The sequence below is a fragment of the Apostichopus japonicus genome, chromosome 9 (assembly GCF_037975245.1).
Source record: "Apostichopus japonicus isolate 1M-3 chromosome 9, ASM3797524v1, whole genome shotgun sequence".
NCBI lineage: Eukaryota > Metazoa > Echinodermata > Holothuroidea > Aspidochirotida > Stichopodidae > Apostichopus > Apostichopus japonicus.
This window is the reverse complement of record NC_092569.1, coordinates 14,665,779-14,688,052: the sequence shown is the minus strand read 5'-3', so window position 1 is coordinate 14,688,052 and position 22,274 is coordinate 14,665,779. Positions and strand designations below refer to the sequence as shown.

Here is a 22,274-nt window from a genome sequence, read left to right as displayed (position 1 = left end):
TGCAAATTCACAGAATCTGGTTCAGTTCGGTAATGCCTGTTACTGTATATGATCTTACAAATCAAATGAAGACAACTTTCTGGTTTGAACTTGCTTTAGTAGGGTGCCACAAATTTTTCTGCTACTGTAGAAAGGGTACAGTAGAATGGGGGGCGGTGGGTGGGAGGGGCATACATTTCAAACCTGTACATTGATGAATAACAAGTTCTTTGATCAAATATATGTGCTGAGATACTGAAGCCTACTGTAGCTTCTATAGGTCGATGCCTGAAAAAGGCACATTAAAAGCCCAAGTTGCATGTTCATATCTGGATACAAGCAAGATATGCAGCTCTCTCATCTTGAAAGTCAACCCTTTCACGAATCAACAAACATGATTATAAGCTGCGGATGTTCGTATCGTCAGTACTTGAGACAAGGAAGAGATACACGATCAATGGCATATAAGTGAGTTTATTTTTGCGAGGAAATTGTAAACAAATTAATTTAACAGAAACATTTTGAAGAGCTGAAAAAGTGAAAATTCAAAACCAAAGCTGTGATTTAATTCACGATAACAAAAGCAGTGATGTAATACCAAACTGGGTTTAATAAATTCCCAGCGTCAAAATATCCATTTGAAAATACGGAAAAAATTATGAGGGGAGAACGACTACGCTTTGCGCCACGGCAAATGTTCAATAAACTCCAGATTACGTGCCAAGGAACAGTACATATTCTGTGTACACAACCCGTAATCATAATACACAGCTCCTTCTGTACATCAGCCTGCTGGAGGGTGGAGACTCTTGCTCCGAGCGAAGGAGAGCTCAATAAACTCCATCTGAACCAACAATCCAACCTCTCGTGTTAAAGGAACATGTTGTCTACAACGTAAATTCAAGAGTTATTTCAGCACCACCACTGGAAAACTGCCAAAATGTTACCAATATATTTGTCAGCTAGCTACACTGTACTATAGGAAGATTAGTGTGCAGCATGTATGTACATTAGGAGTTAATGCAGGGAAGAGTATAAATGCGGCATTCTTTAAAGTCTCAATTCGTGTTTGCTGATGAATTTCAGAAAACAAACTTCCGAAGTAGATTCAATGTTCCTTATTCTAAATGCACTCTGACCGGGTGGGTTTAATAGAGAAAAGCTGTCGCAATCGAAAGAAAGAAATTTATTTTCTGTTGCCCTTATAGCAAACGATTTACCGCACATGTCAGCTCGTTCATTACACAAATGTAAACAAAATAGTCTACACATGCAGCACGATCAAGATTGTAACGCAGGCCTATACTCGAACCATCCACTAATTCCACAGATCTATGTCTATTCATTGCAATGGAAGGAAATGACACAATTTCATAAGCTACATCGGTTAGACCTAGAGAAAGATACAAGAGCAGAGACCTAAGACAGGCTAGCCACAAAAGTAAAAGTAAGCCTAGGCCTAACAGTCGTAAACAAAAAGAGAGATTTGATTTGCATATGATCTGTTGGGAGGGACTTGCAAATTTTGATTGAAGTTTGCAGAATCTACGCACTCCTTAACAAATCTGGCAAAATTTATTCAGCTCAAAATTTTTTAATGGCAGATATAAACTCGATAAAATTAAATGCATACTGATATGAATATTGCATAGAACGGTGTCATTTTCACTGAACTTTTAGTGCGCTGGAAAGGGCGAAGTTTAAATTTGGCAAACACGTACTGACACTATATATATCGTATGCAAGAAAACTGGGAGATTCCTGTAGAAGGATATTAGAACATTGGGAGGTGACCCAGAAAATATTAAGGATCAGACAGTTTAAAATGAAGCTTTTTTTTGGGGGGGGGGGGGAAGTTGATTTTAATTTAAAACTTTTGATATTGTTTGATATAAAAATCCCCTTTAGAACATTGTCTTTGATTAGCAGGACAATTGTACAAAATAATATTCATTTGCCATATATAGGGAAGTATAAAAACTCCAAGTAAAACTAAAAGTAAATGCTGGTAAATGTGGTTAATGATGCACTACGGAAAGTATCCCCACAACGAAATATCGATGAGTGAAACAAATTAAATTATAGTCACTCATCAAGTTGAAATTAATTGCTGATGAAATCTAATCTATAGTTCCTGTATCCTTCAAACTGCAATTATTATTTTGAGTAGGGGTTACCATTTTCCTTAAGTTGAAAGGAGAGGGGTGAGACCCCTATCCTTTGAAGAAAATCATGTTTTTATAGATGGCTACTGTATACCAAAATGATGGCATATTTACAGCTTTATATGCCAGTTTAGTACAATTATCCTTTTCCTAACATATTTTTACCAGAATTTTTCAGAGAAAAAGTTGGTTAATTTATTATAGTTATAAAGCCAAATGTGATTAACTATTAAATTTTAATCATTCGCACTAACTTCTACGAAAAAAAAGAGAGTAAAGGAGGGAAAAAGCTGCTTTATGATGTGATAGTTTGCAAAATCTAGGACAGTGCTTATACCTTGACATGGATGTACAGTGTTTTCTTATTTAATACTGCTGACAAGTGCTGAAGGGTAAAAACTTAGTTGTGGGAGACAGGATGCAATTCATTACAGAAATAATAATTCCCTAACTCCTGGAAATGAGTTCTAAGCGCATGCCAAGTACATACACATGACATAGGAACTGAGCAAGGAAACAGAATATACGCAACCTAATTAGACATCTCAGTTAATTGGTTAATAAAGCGTAGGATGTTCGTAATACATACTCTATATATTGATTACAAAAGTCAAAGTCTTCCTGAATATGTGTCATCATGGAGATTTAGGATTCATTTGTATGTTAGAGTGTACATTAGGAATGTTAGGAGTGTTAGCTCAGTGATTATCGCCGGTGCCTTTCAATCGTTTATAAGGTCCCCGGTTAGAGTCACTCCAAGATTAATGTATGTCGTCCAGTTACAGAGTTGTTGACAATTGACAATTCATAATCTTGGACGTTAAATATGAATCTAAGAGACTGACTTCGGTCAGCTAAGCTTGCGGCTTTGATAAGCCAATGATGGCGTCTTCGCGAGTTCCTGGCACTTGCAGGAGTATCTAAAATACATACATACTGTACATACATACATAAATACATACCTGTTATCAGGCTTATTGCATACTATTTTTGAGCTAACAACAGTAAGAACAGTTTGAAGTAGATTCTAAGGCTTTATGAAGAGATGCAGGAATTTGTCGGTAGGCTTATAACAGTGAGAATGCAAAGAAGAGAAAAAGTAATTGGGGACTCTTTAACTGATGCGGAACCTGAAACAGGATCTAGGGATGGGGAGGGGACATATACAGTAGCTGGATTTTATAGGCACCAACAATACATGTATGTCTCCATGGAAACCTGGCAAAAAGAATACAAACAGAAGAAAAAGTGATTGGGGACACATTAATTGATGTGTCTGGCCATCACAGAACCTGATACATATTTGGGACTGGGAGGGGGTATATATAGCTAGTCTTGATAAGTACCACTGGTATGTCTCCATGGAAACCAGGCAAAAGACCAATATATACTGTATATGCTTAGGAACTCTGGGCAGTATACAGCAGAACAGGCTAGGTTGACTAGAAATAGTGACTTTCTGAGGGTGCACGGTACTATTTAGCAAACTAACAGATTGCTCTATACAGTATGCACGGTAGAACCAGAGTGCTCTGTTTGTGAATAGACAGGTAAGTAAGGATCAAAGTAAATTGTTTCAGTTTTTACTGATCATATGCCTAAAGTACTTAATCTACATTTATTGGAGGAGATGTCAGGTTGTCAACCTTTCAAGAAAAAAATAGTTCCTCTTATGATATTAAACTTTTAGTGTGTATATAGTCAAGTGGGGTAAAAAAAAACAATTTACCTAAAGTTTGCTCTAAAAATTGATGAGTAAGAGGTATTGTTTCGGTTCCAATGTTCAAGTGTGTGGAGTGGGACTCTCTTAAAGAGAATCTAACAAAAATAACTTTTTTGTAAGTGGAAAGTGTCGTTTTTGGCGAAAAATGTTGTTTTTTATTTACCCCCAAAATTTGCTTAATTCGGGGTAAAAAAAAACAATGCCGGGGTAAAAAAAACAATGCTAGAAAACAGCTATTTTCTTCATGAACGTATCTTTAAATCATGTTTGCATATAAATACATCTAAGTATGAGCTACTACCTTTACATGAAAAAGGAAAAAAATTGTGAAATTGTCTTAATTCGTAATTATGGATGGCTCGTGTCATATGTCATGCTCAGCCATATTCATACTGTACAGTGTGTATATGATGCTACACAAATGTGGTGTAATATAGTAGAAACATTAGAGTTGAGCCAATTTCAGTTACTTCTGCCCAATTATTGAACATTTTTGACACATGACAGACATGAAAAATATTTGCCTAACTTCTAAAATCAACATTATGGAAAAATTTATCCATTCGCCCAAAGTAGGGAGTACATTCGAGCCGGAAAGTACTTGTTTTTTTTTACCCCATTCGCATCATTTTTTGGGGGTAAAAAAAAACAAGGCCCCCCCATGAAGCGTGAATGAAGTTGGAGTAATTCTACCATGGGGGAGTGTAATATCACTAGCTGCTATGCTGTAACTGCTGGAATAATCTCCACATCATATAAGCTGGGTATGCAGGAGAAAGTTTCGGATATGTGGTACAAACTTCAAATTTTGCTATTTGAGCATTCGCTTGATTCGATGAAGCGGTGATTGGCAGCAAAGTGACATTGAGTTCCAGAAATTATATAATAATAAACTAGACATATAGGACTACTGTATCACCCAAAATAAATTGGAACTTTGGCTAAATATTCCCCTTCTATAAAAAGGGGTTGTTTTTTTTTACCCCAACTACCCCCTTGTTTTTTTTTACCCCAACTGACTATATATCTTGTAATTCATTCCAAATATATTGTCACGGAAAACCACAAAGCTAAATTATTCAAAACAAATTTTCTTCCTGAATTCTATAAGACAGTACTATATCCCTGCTGAGCAGAAATTCAAATTCATTGGCAAACTTAGATTTTCTTCTTCTCCCTCTTTTTGTCCATGTTTCTCTAGTTGCCGTAGCAACAACTCCCCCAAAACACTCTCGCCACATTAAATATGAAACTTCCTCATATTCCGAGGGGCGCCGTGGAAGGCTGTCATGCATTAATTGAGAAAAATACAGATAAATTTAATTCAAGGCTTCTGGTATGAATAAAGGTTTAATATAAGTATACAGTATTTAGTACAAGAAGGAAAATGTTGCGTCGGAATGAGTTAGAAGGAAGTGAGAAAGTGTTTCTTCAAGCAGCAGAATGGCTACAGTAACTAGAAAAATTATCCTGCCTACATGAGGGCTGGAAATTATGATAAACTACATGGTAAGCTGTAAGTATTTGGAATATGGAGTTTGAAATATATAGATGTACAGTAACCAGAAAAATTGAGATTCAATTTAAAGGGGGGAAAAAAATGAGATCACAGGGGTGGGAATATGAAATATGTCTTTGAGGGCAGGGCAGAAGACATGATAATTAGAAACTGATTTGGGGGATGGAGGCTCCTGGTTTTAATGTTGGTATGCATCATTAAATTGAAATGATCGACCAATACTGGCAGCTGGTTTGAGATGACATGTGGCTCAGGGCGCTGTAGCTCATCATGCAATATTCAAAGCTGTTGTTTAGGGAGATAAGACTATAATGTGCTGAGCTACAGTTTCACTGACTGCATGTCTGAAGGGATAATCCCTACTGTTTGATAGTGATACATCGTAGCTGTCATCAGCAGGATCTTGCAGCGGTTGTCAGTGGGGGAGGGGGGGAAAGTGAGGGGAGTAGTGCTAAACTGTTACTACCTTTTGTAGCCTACATACTGTAGGTACATTTGAGTGCAGGGGGGGGGGGGCAGTGCTAAACTGTTACCGCCTTTGTAGCCAACATATAGACCTGTAGATTTGAGTGCGGGGGGGGGGGAGGGGAGTGGTGCTAAACTGTTACTACCTTTTGTAGCCAACATATAAGTAGATTTGAGTGCGGGGGGGGGGGGGGCAGTGCTAACGTTTTGTAGCCAACAAATAGGTAGATTTGAGTGCGGGAGGAGCAGTGCTAAACTGTTACTACATTTTGTAGCCAACATATAGGTAGATTTGAGTGCGGGGGGGGGGGGGGGTGGGGAGCAGTGCTAAACTGTTACTACGTTTTGTAGCCAACTTATAGGTAGATTTGAGTGCATAATGACAGTAGATTGGAGACAGGTTAGCCATAAAGGATCTTATCAAGTAAATCGTATCATTTCTGAAGGCTTAGATTACTACTGTATAACCACAACACTGTCATTTTCATCAGTTGCTGCAATCCGGCTAATATAAATTCATTTTCTGATTTTGTTCAAATCTACGTACATATCATCTCAGCAATACAATGCCAGAAATGACCCCACAAAAACAGAACTTTACTAATATTGCAGAATTTTACTACAAGAATCTGTTTCCTTCTTTGTTATACTTATATTCTCCGTAACCGAATCTGTTGTGATACCAACGAGTCATTTCTTGTTTGTTAATACTGTACAGGCCAGACTGATATCAAATTTTACCGAATATCAAATTTTACAGCGATATTCCCTGAGGATTTGTCAAGGGAGATTCTTTTCTTATATTTTATATAGTTCTTGGAGAAATCTGAAGAGATTTAAAGAAAAGAAAAAGAGATAAAAGTACTGTACACAGGGTCAAAAGATGGAAACAATACCATTATAAGAGCATCACAGCAAGAAAGAGAAATAGATCGTAGAGCTTCAACTTGGTATTTGTGCAAAACAAGGAGGGCAAAAAGTATATTGGAGAGTATAGGGTAGGATACAACCAGTGGCGGAGCGCCCATACAGTCAGGGGGGGGGGGCAAATGCCCCACCTGACGGGCTCAACTGGACTGCTGGCGCCCTTTTCAGCTGTTTACCAATTTTTACTTATTCGCGATTATTGACTATTTTATTGCGCTCCTACTGTATCTACCTATTGACATTTGTCACATGTATTTTGTTGGCGATGACACTTATTTATTCTTCGTTTATCTGCAAATTAGCAAGGCCTGGAAAGGGTCATTTCCGGCGATCTAGGGAGTACAGTATCTTCACTCAAAAAAATTCTGTACGCTCCACGCCAACTTGTGGTGGCGGTCCGCTTAGACCATTCTCGCCCCCCCCCGAACCAATACCCCTAGCTTCGCCACTGGGATACAATGTTGAAGAGAAATATATTCCTCTGGTAGACAAGGTACTGTAACACTAATTATGGAGCAATGTAATTAGTCATTTTGATAATTGAAAAACTCCATCTAGATTTTTTATCTTTTTCCTACATATGGGGTGAGGTTGTTTGAACATAAAACATTTTATACAGGTCTGCTAAATCCAATATGAAGATAAATAAATAAATGATTGTATGAGAGGAAGGTAGAGGTGTCATCGTACTTGACAATACAGCTGTGACAATAGCCCATTGTTATTCAATGTGAGATGAGAGTATCTCATGTATGAAAGACAAACTACTACAGGAAGTAGAATCAAAATACCAGCAGTCTGAACCCAAACACAGCTGTATTTGAGAGAACTTGGGAAATCAAAACAAATATGGATGAGGGTATAAAGGGCTGTATTAATCCGAGAGAGTACATTCCGTTCACTTATATCGTAGGTTCAAGAGGTTCATGAGTGCATCGTTAATGTAGATTCCCGTCCTGTTAAGCATTCATGTTGAACTTAATTTGCATGTTATTTGTATTGGGTACAGTACAGTATCTATGCTTATAGTTGCATGTACATACCATGTGCAACTAACTAACTAACTTTGGTATTTCTTTCATAAATGTCTGCCGCCCTCTGTTAGAATACCAATCCAATGATTCAATTGATTATGATTCAATTAATAAGGATCAGCTAAACAGTATACGTGTAATAATAATTAAAGCTTATAATTGTCATCTCTATCAGGATTCCACACTATAAGACAAGCATCTTGAACTTTGTAAATGTGGCTTCAGATGCAGCCAACTATATGTATAGTAGTGACACTGGACGCACATGTATAGGTATAGGCACAGACAGGGTCTGCATACATTACTTATTTGGGGGGCACTGGACCAGACATCAACTATGGAACACCAACTGGCTGTGAGGTAGACAATCAAATTAGGCACTATGTTAACACATGCATGTTAACCAAGCTGGCTCAGTTAATTTAGATGCATAGTATGTACAGTATGGTGTAAGACACAGTGGATTGAAACGCAGTACAAGCTTGGCCTCATTACATAAAAGTTTCAAGTTTAAATGTACTGTACCTGTACATATACGCTGTATTCCCGTAACTTAGGAAATATGAACAGGCAGCCAAAAGGAAGCATTTTGTCACAAAACATTCTGTGGATATTTGTCAATAGCTTATTGCAACCCTTTCTTTTTTTTTCTGTGGAGGGAGGACAGGCAAGGGGCTTCTCATGTTGGGTGCCTGTACCCCCATCTGACTCATGGTTACATGTAGTTTATGGTAAACAATATCTCTATGGCATAATCTACACAGGCTTCTACACCAGCACTCTCCCTTTCCCATCCTCTCCCCCAATTTTCTGTATTTTTGTTGGAGGGAGGGGGAAGGCGAGGAACTTCTCATATTGGATGCCTGGATCCATGGTTGCATACATACTTTAGGGTAAACAATATCTCTATGGCAAAATCTACACAGGCTTCTACACCAGCAACCTCCCCCCCCCCCCCCCCCCCCCTCTCTCTTTCTCGTTTAGACCGCCAATTTATAATTTCATCAATGTTTAGTCAGCTTACCATCTTGAAGTCTGTATATGCTGCTAAGTATGTAGGTATAGTTTGTAAGTGAGCGAGTTCTGTAGTTATGCACAGCTTGCTACAGACAGTTTTTATTACAAGTATATCCAGGCATATCGATGACAACATCATCATAATTATAATAATAATAATTATGTATAAAAGTAAGTTGGCCTGACATTTTGATCCTAGCAGGATCTTCTTCAGAGGCTAAATGACAAGTTACAGTAACAGAAGGGACAAAAACACGCACAGAATACAGACAGGTTAATGAGCACGGTGAACACAATGAGATGGATGAAAGGGGATTATAAGTAGACAAGGGATGGAGAGAAGAAAGCAACATTCTGTGCGTGTTTTTGTCCCTTATGTTACTGTCTCTTGTCATCTAGCCTCTGAAGAAGATCCTGTTAGGATCGAAACGTTAGGCCAACTTACTTTTATACATTCTCCTACACAGGCTCTCTAGTGGATAAGCAGTTCGCTAGCAGTTTTATTTTATTTTGATAATAATAATTAGTCTAAATATAGCAATCTGACAAAAGTTGCTCAATGCACTATATAGGTGATCACAAAATAGAAAAGGAAGATAAACATCGTACAGGAAAATATTGCAAGCGGCACAATAATTCCAGGATCAGGAAACAGGATTTAATGATTCACACTACGTAACCATAGAAACGATACAATTCCTTAATTAAATAATATATATAAAAAATAATTAAAAATCATTTCAAAGTCCATCAAACTTTATATCCAGTTAGCATCCATCTTGTATTGTAAAGGCATGTACCCACAGTACTATATTTACTACCGTTCAATATCTAGGTACTGTGCAGACTTTAGCTGTTGGTTGCTATGTACTGGCAGGTATACTGTAGGCCTCTTATAAAATCATTCCATACAGTATAAACCTTGCAGAAGATTTCCTCTATTCATGTAGATGCTTGCTAGATTCCCATTGTCAAAAGTATATTCCAGGAGAAAATATCATGTTTTACTGGTTGAATGGAGACCATTTTGTTAGTGAGCTACTGAAGTTTGCATGCAATTCCTATATTTTGTTTTTGAGATATTGATAGGTGAATTTTTCCTCAGATTTGTATCGTAAGCAGAGTTGAAGCAAACAGGAGAGACGAACACAAAGTTTTGCTTTCCTTATATTTACCATCTTATTATTTTCACATTGGATTGGTTAAGTTACAAGTTTGCCCTAGACCTCTGATTTGAAGTTTACAAAATTGAAGTAAACATACCCCAATAACTGTAGTATACTAATACAATATGTAAATGCCTCCCACTGTTGAAAAAAATAAATTGGATGTACTGTACATTTTAGTATAAAATAAAATACAAATTTATCAGTGCATCTACTTGCACTTCAAGTTCACTACAAAACGTGTCTTGAAAATGTTAATGTGTAAAATACTGTATAAATTGGATGCAAACATCCTCCTGAGGCTTAGAATACATATGTATGTTCCCATTTTCATCCGTCAAAAGAAAATATAATCCACCATGGACTTTCCCTTTGAAAGCATCCATATCTTGAGCTCTGTAAAATCTGTATGTTGCTAAGGGTAAGCAGTACATATCGTTGACGCTACAAATTCTACACTACACAAATTCTACATGGATACATCAGTATGTGTGTCTGTACATGTCTGTACTGTACATATATGTTCACTCTCATGTTCACATGGCCTCTTCTAGTTTGACACCATTCCATGATAAACAGTATAGGCCCTACAATCAGCATAGTTTCAAGATAAAGTCAGAGCTGTACACATGTACAGATAGCAACAACAACAGCCCTGTAGTTCATCATCTACAGACTTAGAGACTTTGCAGGTAGAGATGTTTCTATCTGTATGGCCTGTATGTACTGTAGCCATGTGCTACATGTACAGTACAGTACTGTATGTTATTGTAGTCTGCGAGTACTCCACGTAATGTGGCTAAATTCTGAGGAGTGTTTTAGTCAGGGTACATGTATGTATGCAGGACAACCTCCAGTTGAAAAGCAACCTTTGGGGAACACAAAGGAGAAAGACTCTCAAAATTCAAAATCAAAGGTTACCACAATTGTTAGACTTCTAACCCATGAAACTTGCTTCATTGCGGTATGGTTAAGTACCTAGATATGAAAGTGTCTGCTGGGTAAACATATAGTAATATGTACATATCAGTAGAATAATTGACAGTAGTACATGTATACATACGTCGGTAGTACTGTATCATACAATGGTGGAGACAAACAGCATGTCGTTGTAGTTCGGTTTGAATATATGTGTAACATTGTATTTGTATATCAGTAGGTCCAACTACTGTACAAATGTGTTATTGCACTGATGTTGATAGTCGCCCGAAGCAGTTAACAGAGTCCATGAATGGATCAAGTCGTCCGCACGCTGCTTCTTGATACTAGACTCTGCTTATTGTAGTAGGTACTACTAACACTGGAATCAGAAAGCTTCCCAATTTCCCAGAAATTAAAATTTCCCAATGTCCTGGAGTACCCAGATCTGAGATACTAAAACATATAACAAGTTTAGTAGATGAGTTAGATCTGAGGAGAGAGTATTTAGCAGACTGGAGACGGATAAGAGCCGGACGAGCAAAATCAATCTTCCAAATCTACAGAGTATGTAAATAGTAATCACAATAACCTTTACAAATCCATCCTTCTCAATTTCTTCACTGAATGAAAGTTACGATGGTTCTTCAATTAATGACATTACTTGAACATCCACAATCATGCCGATGTCAATGTCTTCTAAGTTGCAACTTGAATGAACATTGCAATTATTTCCGATTGTTAATATGATGGATTTTAGTTCGAACTTATCGGAGTGCGAGTCGTTAATGAAAGCGAGCGATGCATATCACACTGTATATTGCAAGCTACTGTACTGTATAACAGGACGTCAGATTTGTGTAATAATTCCAAAGTACATGTATCCTACATGCATGACTGCTGCAGATAGGGATACATGTGTTACTATTACAGTAGTTATGCATCATCTCTTGAAACATGAGTGTGAAAATATAAGGAGGAGTAAATTAATTAAATGAATTCACTTTACCAAAATTGATAGACCTCATTCAGGAAGTCAGTTTTCCTGGTCTGGTAGATAAACCTTACAGCTGCACATCCCTTATGAAGACAGCAACAAAGATAGGACACTGTAGCTTAAATTTCTTTATTATACAGTATAGTTCCATGCCTAATTCAGTATACAAAATGCATGACAACATCCCATCATAACTTGCCAAAATATGGAAACTTGAAAGCCAGCATTCCAATTCTTGACATTTAGGAACACAGTTGTCTGTTTTTCTACAATTTACAGTACCTCACATTGAGTTTAAAATGGCGCAGGCTGGATTGAAAATATTTTGACCTTTTCTTCTTTAGGATAAGTTACAACTGAAAATTTATAACTTGACTTTATAGACATGCAGAGCCCACAGTATATATTTGAGTTCAGATTAAAATAAAATTTACCTGTTTTAAAATAGTAATCTGATCGATGCAGATGAACTCTGACTTTTTGCTGGCAAATAAATTCTGAGGAAGCGAGGAAATGATACTGTATGGTCTTAAAGTGTGAGGAATAACTTACCGTTTCGTAAAGTTTATGGAATTCATTGTATCTTCTGAAGATGAACCATGTCTTGCCATTAGTAACAACTACTACTTTGTAAACCTGTGAAATGAAGCAAAATATGAGAACTTTTTTTAAGATTTGAAATCTCTTGAATGAGAGAATGGGATATAATTGTGTTATTGATACTGTACAAGTAAGGGGTCACTAAGAGACAGAGAGAGAGAGAGTTAGTGTGTAATGCCAAGATGGTTACCGATGGTTACCAGTTCCACTCTCAATGTGGTAGATTGACGCTGCAAAAGTTGTGAGGGTATCGGCACAAGTATGTCAGTAAGCGAAGTAAAGTCTATTTAATATCTTTTTCCATGTAAGCCGAGTAGAGTTAAAACACAGCTGGTTGCATACTTTGTTAAATAATCATGTCTTGAATGACTTAATTCCCACCAGGCTCACACCCCCCCCCTCCCAAACACTTACTGGTTTGGGTAAATTTAGCTGTCTCCTTTACCTACTCGCACCCATCTACATGGCCTATATAACAGATCACATTCTTGCAATGTGCCCCCCGATGACCGTATATCTAAGGTCACTGACCCCCTCCTACTGTACCTGATCTTACCCATTCCTTTATGCGTTAACCCAGGTTCACTCAACGGAATGAATAATATGACACATCCAAACAAGACCACATAGCTCTAAAAGACTTACAACAGCCATCAGTGGATCTCTACCATTTCTAAGACAGATTCTTGAGTATTTATTTGCATGGTAAGATCTGTAAGGTAGTGACAAATCAATGTGTTCCACAATTACATATCAATGGTTACACTGAAACTGGACAAAGCAGTTTTCTAGACTGCATTTTGCTACAGCCTTTAAGAGATCTCGATGCTTGTTTTTGCTTGACGTACCTTTCCAACATGTACATACTGTACTGTACCGTGCTGGTACTGTAATGTGCTGGTACTGCAGTACTGCACACTTCGTTCCTTAAATACAAATCCTATGTTTCTAAAATTTTCCCAATAGGTCAAACCATGACATAAAAGTTCAATCCGTTTCCGGACCTAATTAAACTATTTCCGCTACTGTGTATTGTGGAGCTGATGTAATTATTTTTGGGTTTTTTTTGCAAATAAATTAACTCAATTTATCACAAATTTCAATGTCTGTTAATTATCTCACCAATATAGTGCAAACAAACAAATACAGTTTGTCCTTTAATGGCCAATCAGGAGAGCGTATACAACTCGCAATGCAGGCTTGTATAAAGAGCGGCACGCACATTTATCCTTGACTAATTTTCTACCAGCATGTACATTATAAATACAGTATAACAGAAAAATGAAGGAGGTCACTAGGGTCAGTGAGGGTGTACAGTGTTAAAAGATTACCAGGGCATACTAGACACGGTAGAATGCGGTGCTAAGGTTGTGGGGAGACAGGTAAGCGGGGAGCGAAGTAAATACAGTATAACAGTTGAAGTGAGGGAAGGAAGGTAAGTTACTGTACATACATGAATACTTATCCGCACCTTTCTGTACATCGAAATTGCTCCTGAATTGAAGCAAAATGTAGGAATTTTTACCAATTTAAACTGATTTTTCTTCTTGATGGGGATTGGGTGGGCCAGTGGAGAGTGGGCAGGGAGCATTGATTACAGTATTTTATAACATGTGTTACCTCATCTACAGGAGGCTTATTTTCACTTGTTATGAAAAGTTCCCTTAGAAATTTACTTTATTTTTCCAGCATATACAGTATGTTGACATTAAGTTGCAAACCATATTGAAGCTGTTTCAAAAAAAATATTACCGTTAAGCTTACTGTAAGTGTATATACAGTAGGCCAACCATGTACAAAAATACCTTGACCTACTGTATCTACAGTACGGTGTAATCTCAGCCCCAAATCTTATCTGGATCTAGCATTGATGAACTACGAACTTGGTACATACAGTACTACCTGTTAGCACTACGCCCAAATTCACCTACTGTACTTAATTCCTCTCCCTACCAAATCTACCATTTTTAAAAGCTACTGTAAACCAACTTTCTTTGTGTCTGGAGTAGCGCCGTTTCGAATCTCGCTGATTATTGTTCTGTTAATTCCACCTTTTAAAAAGACCTTGCAGGTTTGTATTTACACTCTTACTTTATTTGCATCCGACATCTTTGTTATCTCGGCTGGAGTCATCACCTCCACCGCAGTCAAGTGATTGGGTTAATTACAAGGTACTTGTACCATTTGGTAAGGGGTTAATTACAAGGTACTTGTACCATTTGGTAAGGGGGGGGGATGGGTGGAGGAAGAGAACACTTGACTGAAAATACTAGCTCAGTTTGGAGTTGATAAATTGATAAGTTTTTTAATACTGATCGAAACTAGAATACCATGTACAGTACCGTATGTCATTTATATATGCTTGGCTTACATTTTTCTGCATATATATGTAGTAGTAAAGCAATTTAGGAAATATCATTTTGAAGATTTCAAAAAAGCTATGTAAACAGCATTCATCAAATGAATATTATTAATATGAAAAAGTGTCAGCTAGGGGGACACAATTTTGAGGACGAAATCAAAATCCAAGTTATTATTTGATCTTCATAATTTGGAGACAAAGAATCTTCATTTCTGCAAGGTCAGTTCATGAAACTATAAATCAAACATTACCGTGATTTTTCGAAAGTCAAAAACTGAATATCTTGCTCCAAACCTTCATTTTGTTGACAAGAATTTGTGACCAAATCGTTGACCAAACTCAGAAATTTATTCTGCAGACCTGTGTTCCAAACCTTGCTGGGTTTAGAAATTTATGAACTAGCTTACCTGCAGATTATCACAACCTCAGAACTCTCATTCTACCATGTCTAGAATGAACTGGTAACCTTTTAACACTGCGCGACCTCTACGACCCCTCCGGTCAATCCTTCCCTTCTCATTCTCCCGACCAAAGTGTTTGTTTTGTGCTCAAATTGAAAAGGATATAGTTTGAACAATGTAGAACATAGTGTTGAACGCCAACCGATGTCTGGATGGCTACCAATTCCCAAGGTAAAATCCGATGGAAAAAAATCCGCTCGAAAATAGCGATCTAGACATTTTGGTGGGTAGCATGAGAAGGAAGGGCGGTGACCGGAGGAGCTGGTCATAAAGGGTGCACAGTGTTAAAAGGTTACCACGACATTCTAGGCGCGGTAGAATGAGGGTGCTAAGGTTGTGGGGAGACAGGTTCAAGCGAGGAGTGAAGTAAATTCAGAAAATGCACTTGCTACGACTTCCAACCATACTTCTAGGCACTTTTGGATGATAGAACGATTCAGAAGGTTCATTGATCGATCGTGACCAGCATACAGCACAGTACTTAAAAGGATATATAAATTTCATGTACCCAGTTCACTATAGGCACAGTATCAACATGGAGTGCTGCTCGTTTTGAGGAGACAGGTAATCAATGATGCAATGTATGAGTACTTCAATTTAGTCATTGCTTGTAAGATCTACTACAGTATATGGATGTCAATTACACTTGTTCAAATGTAATGACTTGAAATCACACAAGGAAATGACATTATTGAAACCATTCACTTCCGTTCAATTCTGTATTTTCTAAGAAAACAACGTGGTAAAGATATACTTTCATTTTAACTTTGTATGACTTTCAAAATGTGAACATTGTGGTTTAAAAGGGGAACTTCATATCACTTGAGCCCAATGTACAGTATTTTTGTTAGGTTAATTGTGGTGCATGTTAATTGCCACTTCCAAAAACATTGGACTTTTGTATTTATAATGCTTGTCTCTAGAGAGGGTCATTGGGGGTGTAGGAGACAAGTGAGCTGTTAATTGGTACTAGTTTGACTGCAGATCTATGTATACTTATAAACACCAATAACATGGCTTAATGTTGTGTATATATGTAGCATATATAGCAGAGCATTATCACTGTTTTCTTTCTCTATCATTCACTATAAAGTTGCACAGTTATAAAATAATTCACTATTTATTGTAACATCATGTTCCACGTTCCATTTCCATGTGATCAATTGTACACGCACCGCTGCAGTGTGTACAGCTAAGATATAATTTGAAACAAGCTCAGACAATGAGCTTTAGTTCACGTAAAGACAGTGCACTCCTTTAACTCATATGAATGAGAATATTTCCTCATCTACTCATAGATCGAGCTATCAAAATGGCAGCAGGATTTTTTTCTTTTCATCACAGTTGACTGGAAATGGAAAAATCGTTTGCTTGCTTACATTTCCGTTTCTACCCGAATAACATATACATCTGGATCTCATCTCTGATTCGACAGCTGTAAGAGGAAGTGGGGAAAATCCCTCCATTATTAAAACTAGATCCTGCAGTACCGTACTGTACAGTACTGTATGTGCACAGCAAGACTTCAATTTATATCACTAAGAGTTACAAATATTTGATGATATTGCCAGGTCCCTGCAAAAGAGTTCAGTACAGTGTATATGTAGGTCTGCATGATACTCCAGTACTACAGTATGTAAAGGAAATTTCAATGTGCACAAAGTGATATACAGTAGGCTACATTGGTGGGTGGGGCGGGGGGGGGGGAGGGACTATACAACAGACAATGCTTGGCTCCTGTACAATGACCTGCTCTCTTTAGTCTTTCTAAAAACCTCACTGTTTTGTATTGTCTCTAAATTAATATCCTTGTTTGGCTCAGAAGATGTTGCCAAATTATTGGCCATTCTATATTTGTTGTACTATATGTTGACTATGCACACATGCTACTGTACTTACAAGCAGTGCTTTCTCATTTGAACAAAATTTCTCTTTAATTTTGATGTGCAAACAATAACTATGGATGTACAGTACTTAGAGGAATATAGTGGATACAATTATATAACACACTGATTACAGCTCAGTAATATTTACGGTACAGTTTTCAATGTGCACACAGTGAATGATGCAGGCAGGGTTACACACAGCACGCAAGAATATAATAAATACTGTATATTTTCAAAATGTACGTGTTACGTTCACCCTGTGTACACAGCAATGTACTTCATTTCTTTTGACAGGGGATCGGATGCAGAGAGAGGAAGGGATGCAGAACAGGGGTACAAAGAGGGGGTGGGATGCATATAGTGGAGAGGGGGTGCAGCGAGAGAGGTGCAGAGAGTGAGAGGGGTGCAGAGAGTGAGAGGGGTGCAGAGACAGCTGATGAGAGGGGTGCAGAGAGGGGGAGAGGGGAGGAGCAATCACATAGCCCTAATGTTAAATGTTCACAGTGCTGTCACACATACAGGGGGTCGTATGATCATAAATTGTGCATATCTACTGTACTAGTGATATACTGTATACTGTATCTAGCATATAAGTCTGTTTGAACGCACTGACGTCTGACAGTATACAATTAACAAGAGACAGTATGTCACTGTTTATTTGAAATACTGGTTCAGGAAAGTAACATGAACCTCTCTTAAACTGAAATATCTATGTATCTGTCCATTGTTTATGTATGGACAGTATAGTGCAGGGTATGGATATTTCAAGGTAAAAGTTTACATCACTTGTTCTAATTTTTCTTTGTTGTTTTTTTTCTGTCAAGGGGGATAGAGGGAGGTGAGATTGAAAAGAACATTGCCATGTTTACGATTCAACATGCATGCAGTCCTTAAATATAATAGCAAAGTTCATCTTAATCAAAGTTGAGTTTCATAATTAATTATGACACCATCTGAAATTTGAATCAGCAGCTCGGGAACATGGATACAGCTACAAAGGAAAGTTAAGATAGGATCTTTGGAAAAGAGGATTTACTGTGGCAAAGTTCAATTGTTTTGTGAAAAATATATTTATTGATCAAGGAAAATCACAGCAGCTTGGGCTTTCAATCAATAATCCAGTACCTTGTGACCAATGCATGCCAACATGACACATGTCTACTGTATATACTCCAAAAATGAACAAATCTGAGCTTTCCCACATTTTACTATTTTAATGGTATCAAAATTGCTAAAACGTCCAGACCTGTAGGAGAGCTAGGAGCCCTGTAAATCCAGCAAAATCAGTAACCTGGAATCATTCTCTCAGAAAAGCTTGTTTTACCCATTAAAATAATGATGTGATCAACAGATTATTATTATCATGTTTTTTTTTCCCTTTGTCTATTTTTAGTTTCCATTAGTAATGGCCTGGTACAGTGTAGTATGTAAACCAAACTACCAGGAAGTACAATTTAATATATATATATATGCTTTTCAAATCTTAGCATCTATAGATAACTCTGGAAATATCCTGCATTTCTTACCAAAATCACCAAGGTCACCCTTAGCTTCTTTTCAATTCGTTCATTTGTGCATACAGCGGTTACTCGAGAGGAATACCTGCTGTTTAAAATGCCAAGAGTCACAGGTATCGGCGGTTCATAAAATACCTTTATTGCTTTTTCACATGAATGGCATATCAAATTTGCGGGGAAGATGTGAAGCTGACAAAGGATCGAATTCTCAGACTTAAAGACTTGAGAGAAGTTATCATTATCAAAGCTCCATGTACAGCAGTACTCCCTACCGCACACATGTATGTTTGTTGCTATTAGTGTATGTGTATGCTGAGAAGAGAGCTTCAGAGTCATGCGTTACAGAAAAATTAAAGAAATTAATTTTGGGGGGAAAACTGGACATTGGATGAATATATTACTGTTATATATATGAGAAAAATTCTAACCACTGGTTAGAATAAAAATTATGTGGGATTCAATCAAGTTGCATTTCATACGCAATGGGTATGCATGTATATATAGTAAATGTAGGTGTCTCAGTACTTCATACCATAACACATTGACATACTGTACAGAGTATACATAGAAAATATTAAAGTTGAAGGTTTACAGTCTTGTTTGAGGCCAAGGCCCCCCTCACATGACTTACAACTTAACCCCTGGTCATTGGTAGCTTGTCACACCCACACACCAAAGTGTGCACAATTCAATCAATCTCTCCTGGGGCACCAAAGTACACAACATATACGTGTCTCCTGGGGGACTTCCCGTAGGGTGCAAACCCAAACCAGCACACGCAACTATATTTACAGGTTACCGTGCAAGTTCCCATTTATACACCTGGGTGAAGAGAGGCAATGGAGATAAAGTCCCTTGCCCAAGGACACAACGTAATGTTCTGGCCTGGACTCGAACGTGTAAACCTTATATCACGGGTCCTCTGCCTTAACCACTTGACCAAAGGACTCTAAAGGCCATGAGTATATTATATAGTTTAGTTTAGTTTAGTAGAAAAAAAGGATCAGGAGGGACACTTAGGTCCCCATCAAGGACCCTATAAAGAGAGGGAAAAAACTGAAGACACAAACACTCAGACCCGATTACAATGCTTAAAGTGCTTGTCCAAAGCATTCTTAAACCCATTGACACTACTTGCAAGTACAACTTTCTCAGGCAAACTATTCCACTCATTCACAACCCTATTAGAAAAAAAGTTATGCCGAATATTAATCCTACTATGCGACTTTTGAAGTTTAAGACAATGACCTCTAGTACAACTACTGTTTGCAAACATGAAAAAGTCGGTAAAGGATAAATTGTCGAAACCATACACAATCTTGAAAACCTGGATCAAGTCCCCACGTAACCTCCTAAGCTCCAGTGTGGTGAGATTCAACAGTTGTAACCGCCTACAGTATAATAAGGAACCCTCTTTAAGGAACTAATCATCCTAGTAGCTCTCCTCTGGACCTTTTCAAGTACTTCCTTATCCTTAGCAAAATAAGGGTTCCAAGCCTGCACAGCATACTCCAGATGAGGCCTAACCAACTGCTTATAAAGCCTAACTACGATGTCCTCTTTCAGAAAACTGAAGTTCCTCTTGATCATACCTAAAACCCTATTACCTCTTTTAGCAGCTTCAAGACAATGTAAAATATGGTATATTGTCCCTAAATATGCCAGAAATTCAAACAAACCATGACTTAAGCAACCACCATACCGTTACAATGCTCAAACCCCCCCCCCCCCCAAAAAAAAGTTGCAGAAGCGAGGTAAAAAATACCCCCAAAAATTATAAGTTGGTTTGGGTATTTTCCGAACAGTAAATACACATGACACATTTTCAACAAATTTAGGATTTAAATAATTTCTGCAACACTTGTTTGGGGAATTTACAAGCTGTACGTGACATTTACTGTACCTGCCTACACTTAATTCTAGACACAGTACAGTACAATGGTGAGTGCTAATTAATGGTATATCAGGAGAAAGGTAAAAGCAAGGAAGAGAACTAAATGAATTAATTAACCAAGGCTGCTCCTGAACTCATTTAAAAAAAAAAAAATCTTCAAAATTACAGTCACTGCATCTAGTATTAACTTTATAACGGTGGATAATATTCAAATGACTCGCCAAGCTAGGTGGGCAAATTAAATGTATCCTTCCTTTCTGGACTGAAATTGCGTCACCAAACAGTTTACTTTCAGTTCCGTAGTACTTCTATTTTTAACGTCCTATGATATTTTTTAGCCATGGATACATATTTAAAGCGTGTAAGCATGCACACAGTGTTGAGGTGAATTTGTTTAAAGTTATTAACGTTTTTTGGCGATCTCATGTTTTCTTTGGAATCTTATGTTTTCTTTGCAAGTATTGTACATATGTAACTGTAGACAAATGGTAAATGACAGTCATAGAGACTTAAAGATCTGCTTTATTGAGTCCAATTATACCACGCTATAGCTAGGAAAGTTTAGTGATTACGTAATCGACCTGCCACAGTCGTAAATCCACCTCAGGCTCTAAGATTAGCCTGCATCTAGCTTATTAACACTATAAGGCTCTTTGTGTAAACACTGTGTGGAAATATGTTCATGTCTACAGTGTAGTTAATAATACAGCGTTCAAACACAGACCTCATACATGAAAAAATATATGGCAGGCATTGCAGACTAATTGGTAAAAAGAGGTCATTTTACGACCAAGGCAGGTCGATTACGTAATCTCAAGATACTTTTCCATGATAGCGTGCTATAGTTGGGGTCTATACAGCAGACCTTTAAACAGTTTGAGAGTGACAATTTCTACATTGGGAAACTTGACAAGTACATGACAAGGTTTGGCTTGAAGTTACTGTAATTTTAATTGACAAAATATGAATCAAATGTATGAAAAAACATTTTTCTCTTCACAAAATTGTTAGCTGCACTTGATTCAATGTTAAAGGGACATTCAAATTCGGTTATGACCACTTCAATACATGAAAAGAGAAATACATCCAATTATGTGTAAAAATATATGGCTTTTCAATCCTGTATTCAACAGCTCAGTCAACGAACAACATTAATCTTCCATTCATACTCCAGTAAATTATTATATAGCAACAACAACCTAGGTAAACTTATTTGCCCCAAACCTATTTTTTACAAACCAAAAACACACAGCAAAAGAAATTCTGTCCTCTTATTTTTCAAATTAACAAGTTATACTGATAGAAACTCGATACACACATGTACGGTCTTAAAACCCTCTCCTTCTTCTTCTTGTTTTTCTCTCAACTTGCCGCCTAAATGCTCTCATCTATGCACCCACGCAGTTCTGTTCATCGTCGGCAGAACGGTCAATCCTTCTCTCTGCAAACGTCTTGAATTTTATGAGAAAACATAACAACACCTACGTATTTGATATATACCGCAATCAACCCATCATCATGATCATCATCGTCGTCGACGTCGTCAGAAAACTCCTCTGAGTTGAGTTGATTTTTGTCAGGTGTTTATAATATCTAGGCTGTAATGAGCATGGCACTGGTACTGTACTACGTGCAGCATACATA

At 37.5% G+C, this 22,274-nt stretch overlaps 1 protein-coding gene across 2 annotated transcripts in view; it reads right to left on the bottom strand.

The window, feature by feature from the left end:
* The window catches only part of LOC139973226 (serine/threonine-protein kinase Sgk1-like), a 60,553-nt gene that overhangs the window by 24,850 nt on the left and 13,429 nt on the right, over positions 1 to 22,274 (bottom strand). For both annotated transcript variants that reach the window (XM_071979759.1, XM_071979760.1), the window contains one exon: positions 12,463 to 12,546. In XM_071979759.1, coding sequence (XP_071835860.1) covers positions 12,463 to 12,546 — 84 coding nt within the window. The remainder of the gene's footprint in view (positions 1 to 12,462; positions 12,547 to 22,274) is intronic.